At 32.5% G+C, this 16,267-nt stretch overlaps 2 protein-coding genes across 2 annotated transcripts; both read left to right on the plus strand.

Annotated features, from left to right (window-relative positions):
- Positions 1-83: 83 nt before the first annotated feature.
- On the plus strand, positions 84-3,939 carry LOC126771007 (potential E3 ubiquitin-protein ligase ariadne-2). The gene is made up of 8 exons (XM_050490635.1): positions 84-502; positions 580-826; positions 969-1,144; positions 1,606-1,791; positions 2,082-2,267; positions 3,052-3,168; positions 3,356-3,508; positions 3,638-3,939. The coding sequence occupies exons 1-8, from the start codon at positions 281-283 to the stop codon at positions 3,806-3,808; spliced, it is 1,458 nt and encodes a 485-aa protein (XP_050346592.1). The 5' UTR covers positions 84-280; the 3' UTR covers positions 3,809-3,939.
- Positions 3,940-5,554: 1,615 nt separating this feature from the next.
- On the plus strand, positions 5,555-14,960 carry LOC126768380 (DNA-directed RNA polymerase II subunit RPB1). The gene is made up of 7 exons (XM_050486408.1): positions 5,555-5,673; positions 5,956-6,225; positions 6,312-6,618; positions 7,980-8,271; positions 8,354-11,781; positions 12,098-12,289; positions 12,371-14,960. The coding sequence occupies exons 1-7, from the start codon at positions 5,593-5,595 to the stop codon at positions 13,468-13,470; spliced, it is 5,670 nt and encodes a 1,889-aa protein (XP_050342365.1). The 5' UTR covers positions 5,555-5,592; the 3' UTR covers positions 13,471-14,960.
- The last annotated feature ends 1,307 nt before the right edge of the window (positions 14,961-16,267 follow it).

Below are 16,267 nucleotides of genomic sequence, written 5' to 3' on the forward strand. Positions count from 1 at the left end.
AGTTTTAAATCGCGCTATTAAAAAAGTATATCGGTTGATAATAGTAACAGTTATGGCAAGAAGACCTGACATTTAAATCGTTTTATTTTTTTTAATCTGTATTTTATGTTTTCTCGCAATAAATAATTTGATATTTTCGAAACATTAGATTTATTTAATAATTAATTCAGTCCAACTATGATGTTTTTATACTTGTGATTATACCAAACAACCACTTCTCTTTGAATGATTATTAGTAATACCTTTATAAAGGTACTAAACCTGCTAAATCAGCGTCAAAATGTCTGCTGAATCTGATATGGAATATTCGGATAATGATGGAGATGACTATGACTACTACGGCGGACAAGATGATTGCGATATGGAAGCTGTTGATCGTAGTAAATCTGATCCCGAGTATTTTTTGTTTACATGTCTAAGAGTGGAAGAAGTAGAGAAGTTGTTAAATGAATCGATTGAGTTACTTAGCAATAGCCTTCAAATAACGCCCTCGCTGGCTAAGGTAAAATGACTTTCTTTACAAAGTATTGTTTTTCATATTTATATATAATATTCATTATTACGTGATATTTTTTTTAGGTAATACTAAACGCATATGAATGGAATGCTCAAGACATTATAAAAAAATATAAGGAAAATGCTAATGAAGTTTTAGTGTACAGTCGCGTAAAACCTCGTATGTCACTAGTACAGGGAAGTTCAAGTCGCTCTGTTTGTGCAGTATGTGCAAGTACTCCACCATTACAAAAATATAGTGGACTAGCCTGTGGACATTACTTTTGTAATGATTGCTGGACCATGCACTTTGAAGTACAAATTATGCAAGGTAATAATCTGTTTAAGAATAAATTAAGTGGTCATTTTCAATAATTGAATATATATTTTTTATTATTAAATTTTACATACAACTCAAGTATGTTAAAATATGTTATAATTTAATCAAATAAAAAAAACCTTGTTAATTGTAGGTGTATCTAACACTATACAGTGTATGGCTCAAGAGTGTGAAGTAAGAGCACCCGAAGATTTTGTGTTATCTCATGTGACAAAACCAGCTTTAAGAGAACGTTATCAGCAGTTTATGTTTAAGGATCATGTGAAATCTCATCCCCAACTAAGGTTTTGTCCAGGACCTAATTGCCAAGTATGAAATAAAAAGTTATATAAATTACCCCACAATTATACAGTGTAGTCTATTTATATTTAAATACCAACTTTTTGAAATCATATTGATAAATATTAAAACATTTTGAAATAACTATTCCTTAAAACTGCTAAATTGTATGCAGTTGTATACCTTTCGCATTAGTGCAAGAACATTTATTTTTACACTGTTTTATTGCCTCCTTTGGTGACAGGAAGGCTGGTTTGCTTTTAGCCCAAATAATCGATATTGTAATCCAACAAGAAAATGCATAAAGTATAGTACAAATACTAGCTGTATTTGTACCACTATGCAGTCATCATATGTCCAGTAGCTATTTTTAAATCTAATATATATTTATATATATATTTATTGAAGTTAATGTAAATGTTTCATGTATATTTCTATATATATATATTACTTTAATTGGAAAATATTATTTTGCTTCTATAAAATTGCAGTGGGTTTATCAAGCATGGCTCAGAGAAGGTGCACGTCGCGTTGAGTGTCAAGGCTGTGAATTATTAACTTGTTTTTCTTGTGGGGCACCACACCATGCACCAACGGACTGCACGACAATCCGTCGTTGGCTTACTAAATGTGCTGATGATTCCGAAACAGCAAATTACATTAGTGCTCATACTAAGGTAATGTTCTCAACATTTTGAAGCTTAAATAGCATGGTGGCTTGATTATTACATTATATCTCTCACACTTCCATTTATTGTCCTAGCTTTTCATTAACTTCACCTGCTTGTATGTGTGTATTTTTAAATGTATGTATTAATTGTATGTATTTCATTTGACCAGTAGTCTTTTCTGACTGTTATAACACTATCTATAGTACTGAATATCATTTCCAAATACAGGTTAGGTTTTAAAATTAATTTAATGATTAAGTTAAATAGATAATTTATTAAAACTTATTTCTTTGTAGGATTGCCCTAAATGCCAGATTTGCATTGAAAAGAATGGTGGTTGCAATCATATGCAATGTGGTGCTTGCAGACATGACTTTTGTTGGGTATGCTTAGGTGATTGGAAAAATCATGGTTCTGAATATTATGAATGCAGCCGTTACAAAGAAGATCCAAATTTAGCTAATGATAGTCAACATGCACAGGTAAATATAGAAATAATTAAAATTGTTTAAACTTATTTTTTTATTTTTAACTGCATGAGTTGGATTAATCCAGCAAATATTTTGGTTTTTACAAACAATTAATAATATTTAATGCCTTTAATGCCTTGCCAGAGTGGTGTTATATCAAACAATCATTAACTGGTTCATGACACAACTTATACTACTAAAGGCCGTAGAATTGTTGTTCAAGGTTCCATAAATTTGCTGCAATTCACTTGTAGTATAAGTAAAAAGCTATAATCCTAAAAATAGGAATGTCAGTAAAAATATTTCAACTTATAACAACTTAATTAGCATAGAAAAAAAATACTGCTAAATAATATAAATAATGTGTTACATATTGTTTTTCCATAAATAATAAATACTTTTAAAAAGGTTAAAATTTACATCTGCATGTACATGATTCTTGAGAAATAAAATGTTATCAAGGACAAGCATTTGTGTGTGTTTCTAATTTCTGTACCGACTGACTGAGGACGTATGATATGTTACCTCGCTTTGTGGGCTGAGTATACCTGCAACGTATTTGCCCCCCACGCCGCATGTTCTCAAAGAACTTATCCATCTGACACTGTTTTTATTTATTTAACTCCATTTTTATATGGTTTTCAACATGTCCATAATTTTTAAAATAGCCACAAAATGCAATTTTATAAATTGGATAGGATGCTGACAAGAGAAAAAATATCAACTACCATCTTTAGCATACATTATCCAATTTTTTTTTTATTATATCGATCTGAATATATTATTGTTTTTATAGGCAAGGGAAGCCCTGAAAAAATATTTGCATTATTATGAAAGATGGGAAAATCATGCAAGATCATTGAAATTGGAAGAACAAACACTTGCAAGTTTAAAAAGTCGTATTAATCAAAAGGTATTTTTTTAATTATGTATATTTATATTATATATATTAATTTAAAATGAATTGCAGAGCATTTTAGTAGTAAGCACATTTATATAATGAAAACTGAAATTTATATTTTAAAGAATATTCAACTAAGTTATTATACATGCTTTTTGAAGTATATATAATACATACAATTTTATTTCGAAAATACTAGGTTATGGCTGGTGAAGGAACATGGATTGATTGGCAGTACCTTTGGGATGCAGCTAGACTACTGAAGAGGTGCAGATATACACTGCAATACACTTATCCTTTCGCATATTATATGGATGTTGGACCAAGGAAAGAACTTTTTGAATATCAACAGGTATGTGTAGATTTTAATTAAAAGTTAGTTCTGCTAACCTCACATTAAAATCATGTTTAATTTAAAAATGACATAGTTATGGTAGTATATAAAATTATAAATAATGTATAGTTTTTTTTTGTTTTAAAGGCACAATTAGAAGCAGAAATAGAAAACTTATCATGGAAAGTAGAGAGAGCTGAAACAACAGACAGGGGTGATTTAGAAAATCAAATGGATATTGCAGAAAAGAGACGAACAACATTGCTCAAAGACTTTTTAGAATTTAATATGAATAGCGCCTCGGGTAGTAAAATATGAAACAAAAATAATAATAAAATCGTAAAATAAAGGCAATAAGCATGTTTGTATAACTTCAGAAAGCTAGGTATTTTCTTTTGCCAAAGTATATTTATTAACAAGACTTTGCAATAAAATAGTTGAAAATGGTATTTGAGTTTTCTTTATGCAAGGCTCACCAATCAAAAATTCTAGTGTTGCCCACATCTTCGAAATATGAGCAAAATCATTATTGAAAATACGAGGAAAACTTTTATGAATTTACATATTTCGAATATTTTTTTCCTACTACTAAACAAAAGAAATAACTATTTTCTTTCTTCGCCTTTTTATAAAAAAACATTCTCAGCCGTCGTAAGTAACTGAGTTACGACTGTGAAGATCCTACCGTCAATGTCAAGGTTAAAAATATACATTTATTCTAAGCCTCCGTCATTTATTGTAAGAAAAAAGGATCAAAATATCCTCACAACAATAAAATTAAGTAAGGAATTATTGCCGCCACGTGACGTGATCCTGATGTAAGTCACAGAACCATTAAATGCAAATTTGGCATGTAAAATTACAAGGCACATTTCCCCAATATGAGTAAAATATTTTTTATTAATTTACAAATTGGTGCATGTAAATTAGAGAATATTTAATTTAAAGTCGTTTATTATTGTCAAAATGAAAAACTTTTTTAAAAACTTAAAGCGATTTCAATGACAGTGTGCTGGAGGAGTAAAGAATAAAGATAAATAAAAAACTTCGACCTTGAATTGAGTTGTCATAATTTTTTTACATCTAAATTAATAATACATATAATAAATAATACCATAAATTGTTATATAGCCATTGTAGATTCGTGAAAAACAGTGTTAAGAATGTCGGTGAGGTTGTTATCGTAAAATGAAAGTGGATATAAGTAGTTATTAGTTAATTGGAATAGTATTGTAAATAAAGATATATTAACCCATTAAATGGAGAACGCTCACAGCATCCATATTCACATACTGAGGCCACCAGTCGTCGAAAAAAAAACAAAGATTTAAGTAAATGTTCAATTTAAATATAATTTTTAAATGGACTTCACCGCCCATAGACATTGGTGCTGTAAGAAATATTAACCGTTCCTTACATCGCCTATGCGCCACAAGCCTCCTTAGTTCTCAAATAAGATGTTAGTTCCTTTGTGTCTGCAGTTAAACTGGCTCACTCATCCTTCAAGCCGGAACGCAAAAATACTAAGTACTGCTATTTAGCAGTAGAATATATGATGAGAACCTGCCCAGACGGGTTTGCACAAAACCCAAGAAAAGTAATTTTAAAGATGGCAGTGAGTACACGCGGGGATGCTATCTTTGACTCACTCACCCACTAGGCTTTTTAATTATATTTGATGATAACATATTGTAATCGTTATCGTTTATCATTAATCTGATTGCATTTTGCCCTTTAGCTTAGAATCTGTTTTCGATTTTTGTATAATCTATAATTTGTCTATGATTATTACATATATATTATTTATGAAAAAGAGAAACAACTAATTTGTATTTTAACTTTTTGTTTTTATATTAATTTATCCTGATAAAAAGTCTTTTTAAAAGAACTAGTAAAAGCCAGTATGAATAATATATATATATATATATATTATAGTTGAAATGATTGTGGCCTTAAACTGTAGTATCAAAATCCATAAATAAGTAGAATAAAAAATCTTTGGCTGTTTAACTACTTGTCATTGAACACAATGCTAGAAAAAATATATATTTAGTTAAAATGCTCCGATTGTCAAAGGTTGTCACTATCATTAGTCGTCCAAAATGGCGACCACGAACGATTCTAAGGCGCCTTTGCGCCAAGTTAAAAGAGTACAATTTGGTATATTATCCCCAGATGAGATCGTAAGTTTAATTTATAACATGGTTATTGTTTTGTATATAAAAAAAACCTAAATATGCAAAAACTAAGTATGCATAAAATATGTTGTGCAAGTGTGCATCTTTGATGACTGCGTTGTGTTTTTCTGGTTGTGTTACTTTCAAAAGTTTATTGAACGAAATCTTGTCATTATTTTTAACTTAATTGATTTTTAAAGAAAGCGCAGTTAACAATCTTCAAAATCATTCAATCTTCAAAATTTGACTTCATAACTTGTTATTTTTCATTATGGTGTTATGTTTTAGCGACGAATGTCAGTCACAGAGGGAGGCATTCGCTTTCCAGAAACTATGGAAGGTGGAAGGCCCAAGCTTGGTGGGCTTATGGACCCTCGACAAGGGGTAATTGACAGAAGTTCCAGGTGTCAGACTTGTGCAGGAAATATGACAGAATGTCCAGGACACTTTGGACACATAGATTTATCAAAACCAGTTTTTCACATTGGTTTTATAACAAAAACAATAAAAGTTTTAAGATGTGTTTGTTTTTATTGTTCAAAGCTGTTAGTCAGTCCGGTAATTATCAGCTTAGTTTATACAGTTATTTTGAATTTACTCGCTATTTAATAATTTTGATACCATATATATATTTTATTTTTCAGACAAATCCTAAGATTAAAGAAGTGGTTATGAAATCAAAAGGACAGCCACGTAAAAGATTGACATATGTGTATGATTTATGTAAGGGTAAAAATATATGTGAGGGGGGAGAAGATATGGATATTGGAAAAGAAGGTGAAGAAGGCAAAAGGGGATCCGGCCATGGAGGTTGCGGTCACTATCAGCCATCTATTAGACGACAAGGCTTAGATCTGACTGCAGAGTGGAAACATGCTAATGAAGATACACAAGATAAGAAAATTATTATAACAGCAGAAAGAGTTTATGAAATTTTGAAACATATAACAGGTATTTGAATAGTTTTGATCATTGAATAGAAGTAAAATATTTACTTTACTTTTATAAGAATAGGTATAAAGGAGAAAGAAGATTACATTTAATGTAATTTTTATCATTTAAATGTAACCTTGGAATTATTTTCTACATTTATTATATGGTAATTATCCATGTGTTTCTATTATGTTGGAGAAAGCTTAAATGTTGTATATGACAGTAGCACATTAATATCGTAGAGGTAAGTTTGGTTTGTAAATAGATTTTTTAGGTTCATATTATGTTTGACAACAAATAAAATTACAAAATAGACATAAGCTATGTTATAAAAATATTAGATATGAAATGGATATTAGGTTGTTATACCTTATCCTGTTGTATAAGATATAGTGTACTGGTTCTGTATGGCAGATTAGGTGTAGCGCATCCTTTATTTATTTTGTTATTTAAGAATTTTTAGACTTAGGTACACAGATTATACTGGTAACTAATTTTCAAATAATGTATGAGAATCTTAATTCAATCTTATCGATGATCGTGGGTTCAAACGAAGGTAAGCACCGCTGAATTTTCATGTACTGAATTTGTTTATAATTCATCTCATGCTTGGCAATGAAAACATAGTAAGGAAATGGGCATGTGTCTAATTTCACTGAAATTCTGCTACATGTGTATTCCACCAAATCGCATTGGAGCAGTGTGGTGGAAAAGTTTCCAAATCTTCTCCTCTAAAAAAGGGAGGAGGCCTTAGCCCAGCAGTGAGACATTCACAAGCTGTTACTTCTATATGAAAAACCAAAGAGACCATAAGAAATTTTAAATCAGTAGACAAAACAGTGTAAAAACTAAGGATTTTTGATGTTGATGTCAAAATATTGTCAAATTGGCACCTTCTCTTCACCGATGAAATATTTTTCTTTTTCTATCTGTTTTCTTTATGTTTTTATAAATATACAAATATATTATAATCAAACAACGTCATATAATATACACAGCAATGAGCAAGTAATCATTTGATTTTCGCTACACTACTACAAACAATTATCCATTTCATCTCTAATAAATGTGACAAAACGAAATTTAATATTCTAGATATTAAAATTTCGTGTGAAATTGATTCACAGAATTTATTTAAAAAAATGTTATGAATTATTTTTAGTTCAAGTAGAAATAAGAGAAAACTTGGTTTAAAAGAGATTGTGTTGTATTATTTATTTTCAAAGTATTTTTAGGCTAAAAACTTTAGATAGTCATTTGTGGTATGTTTAGTTTTATTTGTATCATAAAGTTAGTGCTTAAAAGGAAATATTTGAAGTTTGAAAATATTGCAGGGTGAACAATAGTGATTTTATTACCATATCGTTTAATTATTTCAGATGAAGAGTCATTCATCTTAGGTATGGACCCTAAGTTTGCTCGACCTGACTGGATGATTGTAACAGTTCTTCCAGTTCCACCTTTAGCTGTAAGACCCGCTGTGGTAATGTTTGGATCGGCAAAAAACCAGGATGATTTGACCCACAAACTTGCAGATATTATCAAAGCAAACAATGAGTTAATGAGAAATGAACAATCAGGGGCAGCTGCTCATGTTCTAACAGATAATATAAGAATGTTACAATTTCATGTGGCAACATTTGTAGATAATGACATGCCTGGAATGCCAAAGTAAGTAAACAATAATGTGAAGTCAAAATTATTTTCAACTAAAAAAAGATTTTGATATTTAAACTTATTATTCTACTTTCAGAGCCATGCAAAAGTCAGGAAAACCACTTAAAGCAATTAAAGCACGTTTAAAAGGTAAAGAAGGAAGAATTAGAGGAAATCTTATGGGAAAGCGTGTCGACTTCTCTGCTAGGACTGTGATCACACCAGATCCTAACTTGCGTATCGATCAAGTGGGAGTTCCGAGATCCATTGCTCAAAACTTAACTTTCCCAGAATTAGTGACACCTTTTAACATAGATAGGATGCAAGAGTTAGTTAGACGTGGTAATGCACAATATCCAGGAGCTAAATACATCGTACGGGATAATGGAGAAAGAATAGATTTGCGATTCCACCCTAAATCCTCAGATTTACATTTACAATATGGATATAAAGTAGAACGTCATTTAAGAGATGATGATTTGGTTATTTTCAATCGGCAACCAACATTACACAAGATGAGTATGATGGGTCATAGGGTTAAAGTATTACCATGGTCAACATTTCGGATGAACTTGAGTTGCACTTCACCATACAATGCTGATTTTGATGGAGATGAAATGAATTTACACGTCCCACAATCTATGGAAACTCGTGCAGAGGTAGAGAATATACATATAACCCCAAGACAGATTATTACTCCACAAGCAAACAAACCTGTTATGGGTATTGTACAGGACACATTAACTGCAGTAAGAAAAATGACGAAAAGAGATGTGTTTTTGACTAAAGAACAAGTTATGAATCTACTTATGTTCTTGCCAACCTGGGATGGTAAAATACCACAACCGTGTATCTTAAAACCACAACCACTTTGGACTGGAAAGCAAATATTTACACTGATTATTCCTGGAAATGTAAACATGGTTCGAACTCATTCCACACATCCTGATGAAGAAGATGACGGTCCATACAATTGGATTTCACCAGGAGATACAAAAGTTGTAGTGGAACATGGAGAGTTGCTAAAGGGAATTCTATGTAAAAAATCGTTGGGTGCATCAGCGGGTTCCTTGCTTCACATTTGCATGTTAGAACTGGGCCATGAAACTGCTGGACGTTTTTATGGAAATATTCAAACTGTGATTAATAATTGGCTTTTATTGGAAGGTCACTCCATTGGTATTGGTGACACCATTGCTGATCCACAAACATACCAAGAAATTCAGCGGGCTATTGTTAAAGCTAAAGATGATGTCATAGAGGTTATTCAAAAGGCACACAATATGGAGCTAGAGCCAACTCCCGGTAATACGCTTAGGCAAACATTCGAGAACCAAGTAAATCGTATCTTAAACGACGCTCGTGACAAAACTGGAGGTTCTGCTAAGAAGTCTCTAACAGAATATAACAATCTTAAAGCCATGGTGGTGGCAGGTTCCAAAGGTTCAAATATTAATATTTCTCAGGTTATTGCTTGTGTGGGTCAACAAAACGTAGAGGGAAAGCGTATTCCATTTGGTTTCCGGAAAAGAACATTGCCTCATTTTATTAAAGACGATTATGGTCCTGAATCGAGAGGTTTTGTTGAAAATTCCTATCTTGCTGGTTTAACGCCTTCTGAATTCTATTTCCATGCTATGGGTGGTCGTGAAGGTCTTATCGATACGGCGGTAAAAACAGCAGAAACAGGATATATTCAACGACGTCTAATAAAGGCCATGGAATCGGTCATGGTACACTATGATGGCACCGTCCGTAACTCTGTGGGACAGTTGATTCAATTGAGATATGGTGAAGATGGATTAGCAGGAGAAACAGTAGAATTTCAAAATCTACCAACAGTGAAATTGTCTAATAAGGCATTTGAAAAGAAATTTAAATTTGACCCAACAAATGAAAGATATTTGAAAAGAATTTTCAATGAAGATATAATAAAAGAATTGACAGAATCAGGCTATGTCATTGCTGATCTTGAAAGTGAATGGGAGCAGTTGTGTAAAGATAGAGAAGTACTTCGTCAAATTTTCCCCAGTGGAGAATCAAAAGTAGTATTGCCTTGCAATTTCAAGAGAATGATCTGGAATGTACAAAAAATTTTCCATATTAATAAAAGATTGCAAACTGATCTGAGTCCAATCAAAGTTATACAAGGTGTTAAGGATCTTTTAAATAAATGTGTTATAGTTGCTGGTGACGATCGATTGTCTAAACAAGCCAATGAAAATGCAACTCTACTTTTCCAATGTTTAGTCAGATCTACACTGTGTACAAAGTTTGTTTCTGAAGATTACAGACTGTCTAGCGAAGCCTTTGAATGGTTAATTGGAGAAATAGAAACACGTTTTCAACAGGCCCAAGTTAACCCAGGTGAAATGGTTGGAGCTTTAGCTGCTCAATCACTTGGGGAGCCTGCTACTCAGATGACATTGAATACTTTCCACTTTGCTGGTGTGTCATCCAAAAACGTGACACTTGGTGTTCCTCGACTAAAGGAAATTATTAACATTTCAAAGAAACCAAAAGCTCCCTCACTAACTGTTTTTCTTACTGGAGGTGCAGCTAGAGATGCTGAAAAAGCTAAAAACGTCTTATGTCGATTGGAACATACTACTTTACGCAAAGTTACTGCAAACACGGCTATTTATTACGATCCCGATCCACAAAATACTGTTATTGCTGAAGATCAAGAATTTGTTAATGTCTACTACGAAATGCCTGACTTTGATCCTACGAAGATTTCTCCATGGCTCTTACGTATCGAATTAGATCGTAAAAGAATGACAGACAAGAAATTGACTATGGAACAAATTGCAGAAAAGATAAATGCAGGATTTGGAGATGACTTAAATTGCATCTTCAATGACGATAATGCAGAGAAATTAGTATTACGTATTAGAATTATGAATAATGAGGAGAGTAAATTTCAAGATAATGACGAAGAAACTGTTGACAAGATGGAAGATGATATGTTCCTTAGATGTATTGAAGCTAACATGTTATCTGATATGACATTGCAAGGTATAGAAGCTATAGCAAAAGTGTACATGCACTTACCACAAACAGAAGCCAAAAAACGTATTATTATTACTGAGCAAGGTGAATTCAAAGCTATTGCAGAGTGGTTGTTAGAAACTGATGGTACTTCCTTAATGAAAGTGCTTTCCGAACGTGACGTGGATCCAATAAGAACGTTCAGTAACGACATATGCGAAATATTCCAAGTGTTAGGTATTGAAGCTGTACGTAAGTCTGTTGAAAAGGAAATGAATGCTGTATTACAGTTCTACGGTTTATACGTAAACTATCGGCACCTTGCTTTACTTTGTGACGTGATGACTGCTAAAGGTCATCTTATGGCTATTACGCGACACGGTATCAATAGACAAGATACCGGAGCTCTCATGAGATGCTCATTCGAGGAAACGGTAGACGTGTTACTTGACGCTGCAAGTCACGCTGAGGTTGATCCCATGAGAGGTGTATCTGAAAACATAATTATGGGTCAGTTACCCAGGATGGGGACTGGTAAGCGTAATAAATTACTATTTAATTTTTTTTTGTCTGGGCATTAATTATTTATCTCATATTTATGTTAAGTGAAAGGTCCTTATAAAAAGATTAAAGTTAATTAGTTTAATTTTCTAGTTATTCGGGATTATTTTTCTAGTTTTGTTGTTGTTCAGTGAATACTGAAACACTTTAAAAAAAATCTGGTAAAATAAGTTAATAAGACTTTATTTATTAAAATTTATGTAATGCAGGTGTTAATATTGTGGTAATTGTTTTAATTAAAACATGAACACTGTAGTTTTATTGTAAAATTTTTGAATAATATTTTTAGGCTGCTTCGACTTATTACTTGATGCTGAAAAATGCAAACATGGAATGGAAATGGGTGGGCTTGGTGTCGGCATGGGGGTTGGAGGTGGAATATACTTCGGAGTTGGAACTCCATCTATGACCCCGTTAATGACCCCTTGGTCCAATCAAAATACTCCTGGATATGGTGCCTCAGTTTGGTCCCCTGGCCAAGGTAATTTTTGAAATACATGAAAAATAATTTAATTTAGATTAAAAAGTAATTTAATTTAGTTTTCCTTATTAATCTTTTCAGTCGGCAGCAGTATGACGCCTGGGCCATCATTTTCGCCGTCAGGTGCATCGGACGCATCAGGATTGTCACCAGCTTACAGCAGTTCATGGTCACCACAACCCGGATCACCTGGTTCTCCTGGCGCTCCTTTGTCTCCCTACGCATCACCGGCAGGTGCATCTCCGTCTTATTCACCAACTAGTCCAGTTTATGCGGCTCCGTCGCCCAGCCTTACTCCTACATCCCCTCATTATTCACCCGCCAGTCCGTCCTATTCACCAACATCTCCAAATTATTCACCGACTTCTATTTATTCGCCAACTTCACCAAGTTATTCACCTACTTCACCAGGTTACTCTCCTACGTCCCCGTCGTATTCCCCGACATCGCCTAGGTATTCGCCAACATCGCCAAGTTATTCTCCAACCAGCCCAGCATATTCCCCAACATCTCCAAGTTATTCAGCCACTTCTCCTAGCTATTCGCCTACCTATTCACCAACGAGCCCATCATATTCACCAACAAGTGTGGCATACTCTCCAACATCTCCGGGATATTCTTCATCACCTAATTATTCTCCGACAAGTCCAGCTTACAGTCAAGGCTCTCATAATTATTCCCCATCATCACCAAATTATACACCAACACCTGCTCCATATTCACCTACAACTCCCAATTATTCCCTAACCTCAGCTTACTCTCCAGCCTCTCAGAGTTACTCGCCATCAACACTCAAGTACTCACCGTCTCCAAACTATTCACCTACCTCGCCATCACTTGCAGGTAGTCCAAGCAGTCCACAGTATTTACCAAAAAGTCCACAGTACTCACCTTCCAGCACAGCGTATTCTCCTTCATCCCCCCAACATCCTGGTAGTACACAATATTCACCTTCCTCATCGAACTATTCTCCATCGTCACCAAATTACTCCTCTACATCACCAGGCTATTCGCCTTCTTCTACTAAATATTCTCCGACATCACCTACATACACGTCTACATCTACAAATTATTCACCCACGTCACTAGCCTATTCGCCATCTTCGGCTGGCCCATCATACTCTCCTACAACACCAAATTATTCCGCGACGTCACCAACACATGATGATGATGATGATTAAAGCAAAACTAAGATAATTATAATATAAGTTTAGACAGTAAGTTACATTAAATGTAAAAAAAATTACAAAAAAAAAAAAAAATTTTTTTAATTGAGTAAATGTTATGTTCGTATATTTCTTGTGTAAGTGTAACTTTGTTTTGTGTTGTATGTTCACATAATTTTCCACTTATATTGAACATTATAATCGTTGTACTGACCAAGCAATTTTAGCTATTTGCTTGTATTACATAGTATGTACTAAAGTGTAAGACACCCACGGCAAGTAAGTGCGTACAAGGCGTGCGAAAAAATAAAGAATTTATAAATGTTAGAGGGCATTTATGTTAAAATGGACAAAAAATATTTCCAAACTTAATTACTTGCTGATTAATACAAAAACCTATTGATATAGTGAACCTATTTCAATTTTTTTGTAACAATAAATAAAATAACCAATATTCACCAAGTAATTAAGTTCTGACGTTGTTGAAGTAAGTTGTGGAGTAAAAATATAAAATAATTACAATACAATGATATTTTATATTTAATAAATACGAAAATTCAAACTGACTTACCTCTTGCGATTTCTAACTATAAGGGCTTAACAATGTTGCGAAAGTGTGCGAGAGAGATAGAACGAGGTCACCCCTCATAAATATTTTTTTTATTGGTTCGCACTATACGATTACTCTTATTAGTAGCAAAGTTATAGTAATTAAATAATTTTTAAAACAGACTTTCTTTATTAATAGTAATATAAGCTTTCGCACAATTGGGTTCTTACCAATTGTAGTAAAACTGCAGTAATATATCAAATAAATTTAATTCAAAATTTATAATTTACTTTCTTTTAAAACTGATTAATGAAATAATGTTATTTTTTATAGTGCTCGTTAAAATTTTTAGTTGCCTTAGAATGACGTCAATATGCTCAATGAAAGTCAAATGAAAAATTCCCTCAGAATTTTCTATACACCGCTTTACCTTAGATCTTTTTTTAAAATGTAAAATAACATTATTTTTAATCAATAATAATTATGCATAAGTAAGCCAATTGATGCTTTGTTTACGGGATCAACATATAAAAATGGTCAGTTTCTTTAAAAATATGTTGTATTATAAAGACGCATACTAAATATTTGTTAAGTTCTAAGAATATTTATAACAACTTTAACCTTTAATTTATAAGTTTTTAATTATTGTAATTACGATAAGAACAAGGAAACAATTTTGTTTCACACTTACATTATGATTAATAAAATTATATATTTTAAAATCAATGTTTTTTGCCATTTTTGTCAGAATACATTTTATTACCTACAATAATAAAATCTAATTTCACAAATTCCAATAGCCAAGAAAAAAGCTATAAGTAACAGTCGCCCAAAGATGGTAAATTTTAAATACGATATAATGTACGATTTATGTTACTCAGAAAGTAAAAATACAAGTAATGTATAAATTATTTAAATAAGATCTTGAACATAATAAAAGCGTAAAATAAATCAATAGTCAGTTTTTTTTTCCAAGTCTGTAGCAGTGACCAATAACAGTACTATTCTGTAATAAATCATTTCAATACAATCCACAAAAGGGGATGATGTAGGTGATGTAACTGCTTATCGTCCTACATCATTACTATCTAACTGTGGTAAAATACTTGAGTCAATTGTGCATAGGGAAATACTAGGCCATACACGTAAATATATAAATCGTAATCAGCACCAGCATCAAATTTAATGTCTTATGAATCGCTAATTGCAAACGCCTTAGATAAGAAAAAAGAGGTTCATTCAATATACACTGATTTCAGGGAAGCGTTTGATTTGAACCACCGGTTATTATTGAAAAAAAATTAACACATGGGCATTCATGGTTCTTTATTGAGATGGGTTGAGTCTTATCTACAAAAACGTTCACAATTAGTTAATATTTTTGGTTTTAAGTCCGCGGAAATTGAGGTAGCTTCAAGAGTCCCTCAAGGATCACATTTAGGCCCTTTACTTTTTTTAATCTTCGTAAATGATTTATGTATTAATATAAAATCAAATTTTAAATTTTATGCTGATGACTTGAAAATTTATCGCGTAATAAATAATGATTTAGATAGGCTAATATTGCAAACGGATATAAACTATATTTGTGATTGGTGCCACTTAAATCAAATGTACCTCAAAATGTTTTTACAAAAAATTTTCTTGCAAGATTATTTCTGATACGGTGACATATTATATCAATAATAATTCAACTATCCAAGAAGTAACGAGCATACGTGATCTTGGCGTTATACTTGATAGTTCATTAAGCTTTAGGCTACATCTTGATCATATAATAAAAAAAGCGTCAAAACTATCTGGATTTATTAATAATCATTTAAAGATATTTCAGCAAACGAGTGTTTCTATTCTTTTATTTAATACCTTAGTTCTAAATATCCTGGAGTATTGCAGTGTAGTGTGGAGCCTTTGCTATCAGGTTCACATATCAGGTTCAAATAGACTTGAATGTGTTCAAAAGAGATTCTTATATCACCTTTCCTCTACCGATAATAAATGTCTTGAACTGAAATCGTATACACAGAGATTGAATTTTTACAGAGCAAGCTCACTTTACACTCGAAGGAAAATAAATGATATCATCTTTCTATACAAGCTAATTCATGGACTTATTGACTCGTCCGATATCTTACAATGCATACATGCATACATTTTCAATTCCTCGTCCAAATAGTCGCATGCGATATTATATGTGTTGTCTTCCTATCTCTAGAACAAATGTACATAGCCACTCGCCTTTATACCGCATGTGTTTCTCTT

This window comes from Nymphalis io, chromosome 1 (assembly GCF_905147045.1).
Source record: "Nymphalis io chromosome 1, ilAglIoxx1.1, whole genome shotgun sequence".
NCBI classification, from domain to species: Eukaryota; Metazoa; Arthropoda; class Insecta; order Lepidoptera; family Nymphalidae; genus Nymphalis; species Nymphalis io.

Bases quoted from the DNA above. Each gene is read 5' to 3' on its own strand.
- LOC126771007 (XM_050490635.1), top strand. From the start codon at position 281: ATGTCTGCTGAATCTGATATGGAATATTCGGATAATGATGGAGATGAC. The intron at 2,268-3,051 runs GTAAATATAGAA...TTGTTTTTATAG, and splicing joins ATGATAGTCAACATGCACAG to GCAAGGGAAGCCCTGAAAAA. The intron at 3,509-3,637 runs GTATGTGTAGAT...TTTGTTTTAAAG, and splicing joins AACTTTTTGAATATCAACAG to GCACAATTAGAAGCAGAAAT.
- LOC126768380 (XM_050486408.1), top strand. From the start codon at position 5,593: ATGGCGACCACGAACGATTCTAAGGCGCCTTTGCGCCAAGTTAAAAGA. The intron at 6,619-7,979 runs GTATTTGAATAG...TAATTATTTCAG, and splicing joins AATTTTGAAACATATAACAG to ATGAAGAGTCATTCATCTTA. The intron at 12,290-12,370 runs GTAATTTTTGAA...TAATCTTTTCAG, and splicing joins AGTTTGGTCCCCTGGCCAAG to TCGGCAGCAGTATGACGCCT.